Source organism: Musca domestica, unplaced genomic scaffold, assembly GCF_030504385.1.
Source record: "Musca domestica strain aabys unplaced genomic scaffold, Musca_domestica.polishedcontigs.V.1.1 45, whole genome shotgun sequence".
NCBI classification, from domain to species: domain Eukaryota; kingdom Metazoa; phylum Arthropoda; class Insecta; order Diptera; family Muscidae; genus Musca; species Musca domestica.
The window spans coordinates 1470580-1485651 of record NW_026712335.1 but is presented as its reverse complement, the minus strand read 5'-3'; the positions used below and the strand labels follow the sequence as shown (position 1 = coordinate 1485651).

The following is a 15072-nucleotide window of genomic DNA, read 5'->3' as shown; positions in this document are numbered from 1 at the left end:
GTTTGGTGATGCTGTTATTGTTGTTGCTTTCTTTTTTTTTCTTCTACCAGTAGCTCTTTAGAAAATCGCTTCTACAACTGGCCTTTTTAGTGCTTTAATCTATCTTCTGTGCAAATCCAAACAAGCATAACCCGTTTCAACAAAATAGTCACGTTGCTGAAGACGACGACGACGATGGTTGATGTTGGAGCTTGTGTGCGGGGTTTCTTCCCATATGGTGGGTATGTCGGTCGCTCGCTCATAGCTGAGGAACCACCATCAAGTTTTGATTTGAAATGAAAATAGTTTTGACTTTGTAACAACAGTGAAGAAATGGTGTTGGGGGTTATTTCAAATTCACCAACAACATCATCATCATCGGAAACATCATGATTTTCGTGATAATAAGAAAACAACATTGACATTGAATTTTTTTAATGTTTCTATAAATTTTGTTAAAATTTCCTCTGCTGATAAGTTTTATTGGAACTAAAACACAGAACAGTTCTTCGGTGTAATATTTTAGTTAGTTGATAAGAGAATATAGCCCTGAGAGAATATAGCTAAAATTCAGGAATTAAATGGGCGGTCATTTACACATTTACATTGGCACAAAATAATAAAAAAAAAATAAAGGTGTTCTGCAGAAAAACTTCTCGAAATATTGAGGCCCTTTTCGAAACCTGGACTGGCTAATGAAGGTAAAATTATAAGAAAACTTTCAGAGTTCGAAAAAGTGCTAAATTTGTTGAAAATTATTTTATTAAAAATAATTTATGGTATCTTTTGTGGCAAACAAAAAATGTACACATTTTATTTTTTTGGAAACTCATCTTTAAATTCGATCTAGAATATATCTTACTTTGACACCTTACACAAAAAATTAAGCATTGAGGGAGATTACGGCTCAGAATGGAAAAGTCTTAAATTAGCAGAAAAAACATTTCAAATATAATTTTCCTAAAAAACTATTAAACCGAGATATATGGTTTATTCGCAAAATTTATAGCGAAATTTTGTATAGAATATTTTTTTCCTGGCACTTTTTGCCACAAACACAGTTTAATGGTTGTTTAGTCCATCAAATCGAGAAGTAGGCCGAGGAAAAAATTAGGAAATATTTTTGAAGCGAATATCTTTTCCATTATTTATTAAAAAAAAATAAATAATGGAAAAAGATTTTGTGATTTTAGTAAATCCTTTTACGCCAAGGACCCACAGCCAATTTTTCGGTACAAAACTATTTCAATGTCTCCATATACAGGGTGAGATGAAAAAACTGCAACAAAGTCAAATGTCATAATTTTTACATTTTTTTAAATTTTAATGAATGATTTTAATGAACGAGTTTAGATTTGTTGGAATTGGCCACCTTTCGCACGACTTATGGCCTTCAAACGGCCAATGAAACCGTCACACGCTGCCCGAATGTTGCTCCGCTGTATATTGGCCCATTCCCGGGGAAGCGTTTACTTGAGGTGATCGACACTCGGTATTTACTACTCCAGACACAATAGTCCAACGGATTGGTATCCTGAGATTTTGGTGGCCATTGTGTGCTGGAAATGACGCGTGCTGAGTGCAATGGCGCTGAGTCCTGTTGGAATGCCCAAGGTCTGGCTTTAATACACCATTCAGAATATTTTCGCGATAATATTCGATATTTATTCTGATGCCACGGTCGATCAATACGAGCGTAGAGCGACCATCGGCTGTTATGGCAGCTCACACCATCACCATGGCCGGCGCTTGAGTTCTGGTGGCCAACTGAAGGTGCACATTTTTAGCCGACCTCTTCGGCAAGTAAACACGATCATTTTGTTTGTTCACAAAAAGAAACCAAATTCGGCATTTCAACACTTTTGACCAAGCGCAGCAACTCTTTAGCTCTTTTTAGTCTATTTTCTTTCTGTTGCGGTATAAGTTCTTGCACTTTTTGGAATTTCAATGGCTTTACCCCGAGCTAATTTTTCAGTATTTGCCGAATGAATATTGCGATATGTTCAGCTCACGAGCCATTTTTCGGCCACAGCGACGCGGGTTTCAATCAAGTCGTTTCTTTACTTTTCGAACCATTTCTGCTGATGTTGCTGTTTTTTTCCGTCCACTTCCTTGATGTCGGGCTACGCTACCTGTATAAAGTAACGAGCGATTCACATTTAAATGCTAGAGTGCTCTAACGATAGCCACTTGTGGTTTTCCAGTCAAATATAAAGAAATCACACTATCACGCTTGAATTCCATCACGAATAACTTTTTTTTTGGAAAAGCCTCAACAAAATGCTTGTAAACAATAAAATGAGCTGTCACTGGAATAATTTTAACAGCTGTCGGACGAGTGGCTTTGAAATGACCGCAGTCTGAAGTTGGTTGCAGTTTTTTCATCTCACCCTGTAAGGACGTATTTCCAAATCTCAACCACAGATACCATCAGTAGTCTGAGTTTCTGAATTTCATCTCTGCCCCATCACCCATTACCAAGTATAATACTATTCTGTACTCTTCGTATAATTTTAGCACATAACCCGATATGTCCAGGCTACACACGAACAGTGACCCTAATTCCAAATTTAAGATTTCAAGCACTATCTGCTTACCTTCGAATTTTGGTTGTCATTCCAAATTTCAAGTTATTAGCTCTATCAGTTCACATAATACCAAATGGTAATATTGTACAAATTTAGTACCATTTTAAGGTTAGTTCCAATTTCCAAAAACCCTCTGGTACATGTATCCTGTATTCCATCAGTGACTCTCTTTCCGAATTTTAGAGTTCTAGCTCACCTTCTTTTTCCAATTCAATCTATAGTAAATTTTAGTAAAAATTAAAAAAAAAACAGATTTTCGAGTTGTGCTGTTTGTAATTCCCATAGGTATTTTTTTTTTTTTCATTTTTTCCCCAAGTTTTTTTTTGTGAGTGTTTTTTTTTTTATTTGATCATATGATACAGAAATCCCCAAAATTATGTACACAATGACCCGATTATACTCGATTGAACTCGATATAAGTGCTATATATTCATATTTCTATACTATAGCTCATTTTCTGAACGGCCTAATTTGTTTTTTACTTTTATTCTTATTCATGTAGCGTATAGAAAAAGAAGAAGTAGAAAACGAAAACAACCACAAAAGAAAACACGTTCATATTTGTATTGTTTATATTTACCTGCTCTCTCTGTCGTCTCACACCTTTCTCTGTGTTGTATTTTTAATCAATTTGGGTTGACAAACAACAAATACCACCAACCAAAAGAATGGAACAACAGAACGTATTAACAATTACTGTAAACAACATTTGGGGAAAGAGAGAGAAAGAGAGAAAAACAATTTTTTTAATGAAAGGAGAGAGAGAGTACCGTGGAAGATCACCTGAGAAATTTCCTGTAAAACGAAAACAAAATAAACCAGCTGTGCGTTGTTGTGCGAGAATCTCGCACTGCCTTTCATTACTTTGACTTGGTTGGAAAATATAAGAAATAAAACAATTTCATTAAACAAATTTTAATAGACATCGTATCTCTCAGTTATAAACAATCATTGAAACTGCGTATACACTGCGGGTCGCTCGGGTATTTTTCGGTTTTTGTTTTCTTTTTTTCATTATTTTGTTTTTATTTGTTTTATTCCGTGTTTGTCCCTCTGACCAGAATCAGTTGCTGCGACAACGACGTATGTCTACGTTTTACGGCGGCACCGACAGACATAGCCAGCCACAGACAGACCTCTGAAAAGCCAGATGACAAGTCGAAACATCAAGTGAGTGAGTTAAGTTGTTGCGTATTTTTTGTGTTTGCTCGCGCGATAAAAACAAATTACGTCGAAGGCGTTCATTGTATTTTGAAAACGAAAAATGAAGAAAAAACACTGACACAGCAGCGTAAAATACTGCGTAGCTTACTCAGCGACCTACTAGGCTCCGTATATGAGTGTGCGTGTACGTAGGCCTGTTGAACATTAATGGTATAACGCAATAAAGGCCAGATACTAATTGTAGGCTAACAAATTTATATAGACACAACTTTGTTTTTTCTTCTTCGGTTTTTGGCTTTCGATTGCTACTCCTGCTGACCATTTGACAAATTAATGTTGTTACCAACGTCGTCTTTGTCGTCGACATCGTCACCAATGAAAATTCATTGTTAGTGATTACTCAAAATATTTTTTATGTTGTTTTACACTGGCATTTAAAAATATGCAGCGGGTCCAGATTTTTGGGGAAAATTTTGAAGGGGTTAGATGTGAGGTTGGTGCGAAGATGTGATCAAGCAGAGTCGGTTTTGGCTTCAACCTTAGTTTAGTAAAAACGCTCGAAGACGCCCAAAATTGGGGGATTTTTTTTTTCAATTTTTTTTTTATTTTTTTTTTTAATTCCAGGCCCAATAAATCGATATTTTTGATGTAACTCCCGAAGCGTTTTAAAATCATGTAACATTATTATCTTTCAAATGGTAACTATGTTGCCATATCGGTTTAGTAGATCTGGGTCTTTGAGAAGGATTTTTGGGTAAAATATCCGGTTATCCGGGTACGTCCCGAGGAGGATATTAGTTGAATCATTGTACAATGAACTCACATCCAATTTTTCTGTCCAAGCTATTTCAACGTCTTCATATGTAAATCCTAGAAACCAACCAGTGACCTCAATATCAAATTTCAGTTCTATTCCTTCCCTCAATTCCAAATTTAGTCGGATTAAGTACGCATATCCAAAACAATCTACATCTCTCCATCCTAGACACCTACAGTGATTCAAAAATTTATACTATTTAGTACTTTTTCGTACAATTATAGTACACATCTCCAAAATAACTTCCATGACTCAACACCAGATATCAACAGAGACCTCAATATCAAATTTGAGGATTCTAGCCCTATCCCTTCACCCAATACCAAATTTAGTACCATTCAGAACTTTTCGTACAAATATAGGACGCATTTCCAAAACCACCCGAATTTCCTACCCACAGACACCAAAAGTGGCATCTACAGGGTGAGATAAAAAAACTGCAACAAAGTCAAACGTCATAGTTTTTAATTTTTTTTTTAAATTTTATTGAATGAAAGCAAAAAATGTCGGAAATAGCATCAAATGTTTGAATAAGTTTAGATTTGTTCGAATTGGTCAGCTTTGCACGAATTATGGCTTTCAAACGTCCAATGCCCGAATATTGCTCTGCGGTATTTTGGTCCATTCCCGGGTAAGCGCTTGCTTGAGGTGTTCGACACTTTGGTATTTTTTAATGCCAACCTTGCTTTCCAAAATACTCCAGACACAATAGTCCAACGGATTGGTATCCGAAGATTTTGGTGGACATTGTGCACTGGACATGAAATAAGGAACCTCATTTGTTAACCATTCTTGGATGGTGCGTGCTGAGTGCGATGGTACTGAGTCCTGTTGGAATGTCCAAGGTCTGCGGCCGAAATATTTGCGTACCCAAGGCTTTATTACACCCTCCAGAATATTTTCGGGATTTATTCTGATAACACGGTCGATTAATACGAACGGAGAGTGACCATCGGCTGTTATGGCGGCATACACCATCACCATGGCCGGCGCTTGAGTTCTAGTGGCCAACCGAAGGTACACATTTTCAGCTGACCTCTTTGGCAAGTAAACACGATCATTTTGTTTGTTTACAAACTGCTGGACAACGAATGTTTTCTCATCGCATCACTTTCGCCCAAGCGAAGCAACTCTTTAGCCCTTTTGAATCTATTTCTTTCTGTAGCGGTGTAATTTCTTGCACTTTTTGAAATTTCAATGGCTTTACAATGGCTTTCGGCCACTGCGACGCGGGTTTCGATCAAGTCGCTTCTTTTCTTTTCGAACCATTTCTGCTGATGTTGCTGTTTTCTTCCGTTCGCTTCCTTGACGTCGGGCTACGCTACCAGTGTCACGGTAACGTACTAGCGATAGTACGAGACACATAAGATTTATTCACATTTAAATGCTCGAGTGCTATAACAATAGTCACTTGTGGTTTTCCAGCCAAATATAAAGAAATCACCCTATCACGTTTGAATTCCATCACGAATAACTTTTTTGTCTGGAAAATTCTCACCAAAATGCTTTTGTACGCTTGTAAACAATATAATGAGCTGTCACTGGAATAATTTTAATAGCTGTCTCATGAGTGGCTTGGAAATGACAGCAGTCTGGAGTTGGTTGCAGTTCTTTCATCTCACCCTGTATAAAACGAATTTCCAAACTATATCCGAATCTCAAGCACAGATACCATTAGTAATCTAAATATCAAATTTCAGAATTTTGTCTCTATCCCTTCATCCAATAACGAATATAGTACCATTCAGTACTTTTCGTACAATTATAGTACCGCCTCCAATGTCTAGGCTACATGTGAACGGCAACCCAAATACCAAATTTTAAATTTCATGAGCTATTTGTTCACCCAATACCAATTTGTACCAAATATAGTACTATTTCGTACTTTTCGTGCAATTGTAGTACACATTTCCCAAGATCACCTTTTTCACAAATATACTAGCAACCCAAATACATAATTTCAAAATTCCAGCTTCATTGGTTCACCCCAAACCAAGGTTAAGTATCATTTAGTGCAGTTCTCACACTTAGTATACAATTCAAAACCACTTTCACATATCAATCCTGCTTCCCAACCTTGATTCTCATACCAAATTTCAAGTTTTTTAGCTCTATCCCTTTACATAATAACAAATGGTATCAAAGTTTAGTACAATTTTAGAACTTTTCCTGACTTTAAAGTTCGAATTTCCAAAAACCCTTCTATCCTCCACTCCATAATTGACTCTCATTCCAAATTTCAGAATTCTAGCTTCGTTTGTCCAATACAAAGTATTCAATTTTTAGTATATTTTAGCACAGGCTTACGCATCAAAATTTCGTGCATAATTTCTAGATTTAAGCTCCAGCCGTTTTGGGCATTGATCCTCAGTCAGTCAGCCAGTTATTTCACTACTCTTTCACTAGATTTACACATCTTTATAATGCTATGAAATATAATATGACTGTTCGATGATGGTCTGACTATATCTGTAGTACGATTCTCTAACTCATTTCTTGAGTTACCGACAAAAATCGGTAACTTTGAAACCCAAAATTTTGTTATAAAAAATAAGTTAAGGTTTAAAAAACTCTTATCTATCGTTAGGTCTTAGGGACTGCTTTGATTTCGTTGCTAACTTACCGATAAATTTCGTTAATTACCGAAATTATAAGCATTATAATTTTACCGACTTTTGTCGGTAACTCAAAAAAATAAGTTAGAGAATTCCACTACTGCTCCCCTCTCCTGGATAACAAACATTTCTACCATTGGACATTGCTTATAAACTCCATTTTTCGAAATCTGGAATTAAATAAGTGATTTCGTATTGATGGCTATTGATTGGCCTATGCGCCTAATTAGGGTCCTGTATTTCAACATTTGCATTAATCTAATTTCAAAATAGGTCACACATACAGTTCAATTTAGTTGTTAGCAGCAATGTGAAACATATTTTTTGGTCTAAGAAGAGTGTACAATTACTTAAAATTTCCCTATGTGTTTTATTTTCAAAATTTTGTAGTTTTCCTAAAGGCGCATGAAAAATTATTTCTTTGGTGGTGGTTAAAAAAAAATTGCAAATCGGTGTATACTTTTCCCCACTACTATAAAACGGTCTTCATTCATATGGCTACCCTTCGAACAAAGCCTACAATAAATGTCAAGACAATTTCATACAAATGTTCGAATTAACGGCAATTTTGTTGTGCGTCGAAATGTTTTTTTTTTTTTTTTTGTTTTCTTTCTTTACAACACATTATTAAACTGAGTGACATTCATTGACAAAGTATTTGTATTTTTTTATTTTGTTATCCAATTCCACACACATCTACGTATATACACAGTGAATACTTTGAAATGTTTGTAGGCCCCCACGATCAGCCCGACAAACATTAACCAACCCCCCTTTTTGTCGTAAAAATTGTTTGTCGAAATGACTGAGAAAATCACTTCAATTGCTCGCGTCTACCAAAAAAATAAAAAAAAAACTACAACGTCATGTAATTGCTATCGTCTGTCGACATGCATACAAACATTGTGGTAGGAACGAAACGTCAAGTGGTGTCCAACACTGGGCAGACAGACGATGTCTGAGCCGCCGTGCCGCCACTTTACATTTGATGAAGTGACGTAACATATTTTATTTTCTTTATTCATTTATTTAAGTTTTTTTTTTTTTTCAATTTTTGTTTTTTCTATTTATTTTTCCTTTTCATTGAACGTGATCATGATCTTTGTAATATTGCGGTTGTTGTTGTTGGTTGATGTTTTCTCAATGTTTTTTTTATAACAACAAGGGTGACTATTAGCTGCTGTAACAAAAAACGTCACATTCAATTAAATGTAGAAAATTGAATAGAATGTAATGGCCAGAAATATAAAATAAAACGTATCTGAAACTTTATCAAGTTATTTTCAAAACGAAAATGTAATGTGCAACAATGACTCCTAATTAATTTTAAATTCGAGGCATTTAAAAATTATTTGAAAATATAAATTTTATCCGCTACAAATTTCTAAAAAAAAATTAAAAATAAAAAAAAATTAAAGTGCAAAATTTTATTTTTTTTGGAAATGGATTCAGGAGTCAATTTCTGGCTTGCGATAATGGAAAAAGTTCGATCGAACCGAATTGAAAAATTTGAGATTTTACTTGATTATCTTGATTTTTTTATTAAAAGAAAATAGTTTAAAAGCATTAAATCGCATGATATATGCGGCCACGATCTAGGCGCCTAAATGACCAGTGCCGAACATGAAATAACAGCCCATCTATACATCTTGTATACATGTAAGACCTTACAAAAGTCTTCTGTGGATCGAAGCCTTCAACCTTATCTTTTTTTTTTTTTTTGATAAAAAGCCTCTTATGGATGGTGGACCTTTATCTGGTCTTCTATGTATTGAAAACCTTCAACCGATCCACTATAGGCAGCTCTCTTATGAATAGAAACTCGGGTTATCCCCCAGACATATAAATCCATTTACGGGTTTTTTATATATTGATAAACATATCCCTAGACCCTACAAAGTATATACATTCTTGATCATCCTAAAATTCTATGTCGATTTAACAATGTATCCTATATTCGAATTTTTTTTTATAATTTAAACAGTATTTTTTAACTTTTTTTTTAAATTTCCAATTTTTTCCAATCGGCGGAGAGGGTATTCACAATTCAGCCCGTCCGAACTTTCTGCTTTTTCACTTGTCAATTCTCAAAATGCTAGTTTTTTTCAGTTCGACATTTGACTATACTATGGAGGTTACATTAGGTTTGTTATTCCGATTTTAAAACCTCGAAATATACATTTTAGTCCCCATAACATTTATATTTTAGATCAGCCTAAAATTCTATGACGATTTAACAATGTCCGTCAGTCCGTTTGTGGAAATCACTCTAGCTTTTGAACGAAATGAAGTAGATTGATAAAATTTCACTCAAAATGTATATTATGTCTGCAGGACTTTTGGTATAGAAAATTGGTCATGTAGGCCCACGATTTGGTATAGCCCCCATATAATGGTACCTCCCTATTTTCGGTTTGTTGGTGATTTAAGCGACATTATTCACCGGAAATGTTTCAAATTTGGTATTTGAAGTTCGTAATGGTTACTACAGCCTCCATCATCGTATAGACCACAATAGAACTATAACTCTCTATATTCGGTGTTTTTATAATTTAAACTGCACTTATTAAATTTTTTTTAAATTTCCAAAAAAATTTCAAATTGTGGAGAGAGTATTCAAATGTAATTTTTTTTACTTTGACGTTATATTTTAAACACGACTTCATACATTGTATTAAATTCTCAGACTTTTAAGGTTTTATAAAGTTTTTCCTTTTGCGAAAAGAATAATGGGAAAAGGTTTACATTTTACATCAAAAAGTCTTCAAAATATTTAATATTTTAAGGCCATTGCACAATGGACCCACATCCAATTTTTCTGTCCATAACTATTTCAACGTCTACATATATAAACCATAGAAACCGATATTGACCTCAATCTACCCCTTCATTTAGTAAAATTTAGTAGGCATATCCAAAACAATCTACATCTCTCCATGCTAGTGATGATAAGTCCCATTTAGTACATTTCGTACAAACATAGTACGAATTTCCAAGCCACCGCCAAATCTCAAACACAGATACCATAAGTAATCTAAATATGAAATTTCAGGATTTTATCTCTATTCCTTCACCCAACACCAAGTTTAGTACTATCAAATACTTTTCGTACAATATAGTACCTTTCGTACGAATTTTATACCAAATTTCAAATGTTTAACTCAATCTGTTCACGTAATATCAAAATGGTACCATTTTTGAAGTTTAGTACCATTTTAGAACACTTCGTAATCTTAAAGTTCGAATTTTCAAAAAAAAAAAAACCTTTGATACATCTATCCTGAACTCCATCAGTGACCCTAATTTCAAACTTTAGAACCACAGAACCAGCGAGTTCACCGGAGTAACAAAAAAACATTGAAATCTTCTCTTCTTGTCGAATAGCAAAGTACAAATTTATTTTTTAATCCCTGTTTTTTTCTATTTTTATTTATTTAATTTATCATCACAACTCTACATAAAATGGGATTAATTTGTATACAGCGAAAAAGAAGGTAGCAAGAGGTTAAAGAAAAACATATTTCTTGATAAACAATCTAATCAATTGAACGCACAACACACATTATCACAATAATATTAATATAGAATTTAAAAAAAATTAATGGGCAGAACGAGCACGAGTGTAAATGCATGAGGAGATTGCCTGCCGCCTGCCGCCACCATGAGGAAGAGAGAGAAACAATTTTTAACAAAATACGAAAAAGCTAAATGAAATTGAACAAATAAAAGTAATGTTTTTATTTTGATGAAGAAATTTCAAGGTCATTATCTGAAAGACTCCTCTCGTTTTCGCAGGCCGCTCCTCCTTCTCATGGTGCTGTTGTTTTTTTTTCTACAACAAAAACACACACCACATACGACGACGACAAAGTGAAACGCCAACAAATTGGTATCATGGCCATTTGATTAACATTGAAATGAAACGACGTCGTCGTTCACTTACTCACTCATCTCGGCTACTGTTTGTTTTCGTTATCTCCAAAACTCTCTGTCTCTCTCCCTTCGTCTTAATCTCTTTGCAAGTATTATTTATGTGCCTGCAGCAAGTTTTTTTTTTTTGATGGGGGGAATACTTTGAGTAGCAGAGAAAGTATTTCGTTTTGGACGGTCAGACAGAAGATGAATCCATTTATTTATTCTCAAATAAATCACCAAAACACTTTCATTTCTTTTGAATTTATTGAAATTATTATTATTTCTTGTGGGGTTTTTTCTTGCGAAAGAAATAATAATAAACAAGTCAGCTTCCTTCCACATAAAATAGATGCTTTAATTGACGTTTCTTTTCGTCTTAGATTTATTTTTGATGTAGAATTCATATGATGATGATGATGAAATAATAACAAATTGAACTTCGTCCACGTGACCCAATTTTTCGCAGTGAAATTTGAACTTTATGGAGGAAGCGATCTATAACAGATTAATGGACACAAGATCATCAGCATGTATTTTAAACGTAGGAGATGAAGCGAGTTCTAGGTGAACATTTTATTTTCACGTTCCGGACCGGACATTTAAATTAACGTCTTCGGACTATTTTTTGTAAGGCTATGTAAAAACTCATGTCCAGACGAGGCCGCTACAATTGACCCATTGGAAGACAACATTGAAGTATTTTTTTGTGAGGTACCGGACAATAAGGTTGGAAAAAGTATGCCATAATAAGACAAAAGCGGTTGAGGTCCACCCATGCATTTTTCAGAATTTTAAGCTTTTTCCAACATTCCTAAAATCACCCTTTCCTATCACATTTAACCATTACGTAGAAATTAATCTAACTAAATCTTGAAAATACCTAAAATTGGGACCCACTTCTATAAAAGGGCTATGAAAGTCATTCAACAGGAGTTTATGGGATTGAAGACCTTATACGTGCCATGGATAAAATACTTTCAACTTGTCTTCTACGAATAGAATATCTAATACAGGTCCTCAGCGAAGAGAAGATATTATATTGGAATTCCATGGATAGAGGATAGAGATATTCGCACAGGTCTTCCACAAATGGAAGACCATTTGTTGGTCTTCTATTGATCAAATACCTTCTGCAGGTTTTCTATGGATTGAAGACCAAAAAGAAGACCTTATACAGATCTTCTATGAATCGAAGAATCTATCCATGTCTTCTGTTGATTGAAGACCCTATACAGGTCTTCTCTTGATTGAAGCCTTATAAAAGTCTTCTAAGAATAGAAAGCCGAAAGTGAACTGCCGAATTTGGTTTTCTCCGTTTCCGATGAGAAAACATTCGTTGTCCAGCATTTTGTAAACAAACAAAATAATCGTGTTTACTTGCCAAAGAGGTCAGCTGAAAATGTGCACCTTCGGTTGGCCACCAGAATTCAAAATCCGGCTATGATGATGGTGTGGGCCGCCATAACAGCCGATGGTCGCTCTCCGTTCGTATTATTCCGAATATTATCGCGAAAATATTCTGGGGTTGTATTAAAGCCTTGGGACGCAAACATTTTGGCCGCAGACCTTGGACATTCCAACAGGACTCAGCACCATCGCACTCAGCACGCGCCACCCAAGAATGGTTACAAAAATCCGGATACCAATCCGAAGGACTATTGTGTCTGGAGTATTTTAGAAAGCATGGTTAGCACTAAAAAATACCAGAGTGTCGATCACCTCAAGCAAGCGCTTCGCCGGGAATGGGCCAATATTCGGGCAGCGTGTGACGGTTTCATTGGCCGTTTGAAGGCCAAAAAATAACCCTGTACAGGTATTTCCGACAGAAGACCTTATACAGGCCTTCTAAAAATATGAGACCTTACCCGATGCATCAATAAATAGGAGGCGATCCAATACCCGTTATAGGCCCTATATGAACAAAAGACCTTCAGCAAGTTTTCCATGGATAGAAGACTTTATACAGTCCTTCTATGTATAGACGATCTTCAATCGGACTTCTACGAAAATATGTCTTTCAGAAAGTTTCCTATAGATAGAAGGCTTCATACAGCTCTTTCATAGGTAGAATACCTTCAACAGAACTTGTACAGGTTTTCTATGAATTGAAGACTTTATACAGTCTTCTATTAATTGACCTCATACAGGTCTTCTATGGATAGAAGGTCCAATACAGGTATTCTATGGATAGAAGGCCCAATACAGGTATTCTATGGATCGAAGACGTTATACAAATCTTCTGCGCATTCTGCTTACACGGAAAACCGAATAGAATACGAAAGTAGAGGAATATCAACTCGAATATTTTTGAAAAATGTAAAAATTACCTAAATTTCCCACCAATATTTTTTGCTACCTCACGATGTAAACGTTGAAAATGCCGATATGGAAAAAAAGTTATGCTGTTCCATGGGCATAAAGACTTTTGCAGACTCTATGTAGAAATATAAAACAATTTATGTGATATGTAAAAAAGGATTTTAACTTGTTCTCTAGTGTGGATTGTAAAAATTATCTCAACCCAGAATTAACAACAAGTTTCCTCGTTCTGACTTTCTCTAACCACCTTATATTTCCTTTATCTCCCATGATTAACACTGAACTGCTAATGTCATGGCAGGTATTTATATTTAAAATAAATATTAATATTATTGTAATTATTTTGTTTATCTGTCAATATAATCTGCAAACAAATACATTCGTATCCACCAACACACATACACACACAGAGATAATGCATTGCATTAACAATAACATTGTTGTTGGTGTTATTGCATATGTAAGTGATTTCAATCTAGACGCCACCCGTCCTCTCCAAAACTGTGTCAGCAAAAATGACTTCTGTTACGAATATTATTGTCAGCTATTGCGTGTCCATATTCATTCTTCTTAAGCAATTATTTTTAATAAACCAAATTAACTGGGTTAACGCCCATTAATCATATTGCAGGTTAACTACAATGGTAGAGAATGTATAACTTACATGCAATTGCAAATGACTTGTGATTATTTTTTTGACAATGGTTGGTCGGAGACTGAGAAAAAATCAAAAATAACATCAATTGTTCCAAAGACTCTAGAACTTATGAATATTTTTATCTAAATTTTTTATAAAATGAAAATTGTTTGCAAGTTTTTAATTTTTCTATTTTCATATATTTATTTCAGATACGGCTGCTATGGATCCAATCTTTTATTCTCCATCAAATGTCATACCTTCTGAAAGTAAACTTGCAACATATATGGTAAGCAAAAAGGTTGACAAGAAATTCAATCAATATTACAATTCTATATGCATATTTTAATTGATATAAACAAATAATTGATTAAGTCTAGAGAAAAATTTAGGATATACATTAAGTTCCCAGATCATATTTATTGGAAAAATATGTTTTCTTCTCACAAATTGGCCGATTCATTTGAATTATTATATTTCGAAATACAAGATACCCTTCAATTAAAATTGTGATATATTTATATACTACATCAACGTGGGTATTATTATTATATGTTTGCTTTGGCCAAAATGTTAGTAACACATTCACCACTTTGATATGATTTTTTTTTTGTTATTATTTTAATGACATTTTGTTCGGTCTATTGGTTATTGATAAACATTCGATTTAAGGATGGATATATTTTACTTGATATTGAGGTGCTATATCTCTAAATGTTAACTAAAATTAGTTTTTATAAAAGAATTGGACCATTATTTTTTACACTAGATATAATATTACAAATATATTGCGATGAACTTATGCACAATTTCCATAATTACAGGAAAACCCCACTATATTATGAAAGTAGAGCTATATTGGTGTTTTGAAAAAATTTTTATTACAAAGTAATGTACTTCCTTCACTTTATATGAGATATGTGATAATTTTTAGAAAGTGTTAAAATGTGCAGATATAGTTGACCGAAGTATTTCACTTTTATACCCTCCACCATACTATGGAGGGTATATTAACTTTGTCATTCCGTTTGTAACTCC

The 15072-nt window shown here is 34.5% G+C and overlaps 1 protein-coding gene across 9 annotated transcripts in view; it reads left to right on the top strand.

The window, feature by feature from the left end:
• LOC101895891 (PAN2-PAN3 deadenylation complex subunit PAN3) overlaps positions 1-15072 on the top strand; it is a 96515-nt gene that overhangs the window by 63394 nt on the left and 18049 nt on the right. For 7 of the 9 annotated variants that reach the window (XM_059127533.1, XM_059127535.1, XM_005180300.4 and 4 more), the window contains one exon: positions 14247-14323. In XM_059127533.1, coding sequence (XP_058983516.1) covers positions 14247-14323 — 77 coding nt within the window. Of the gene's footprint in view, positions 1-3535; positions 3738-14246; positions 14324-15072 lie in introns of those variants that run through there. The other 2 variants (XM_011292897.3, XM_020035657.2) reach the window with 2 other exon arrangements.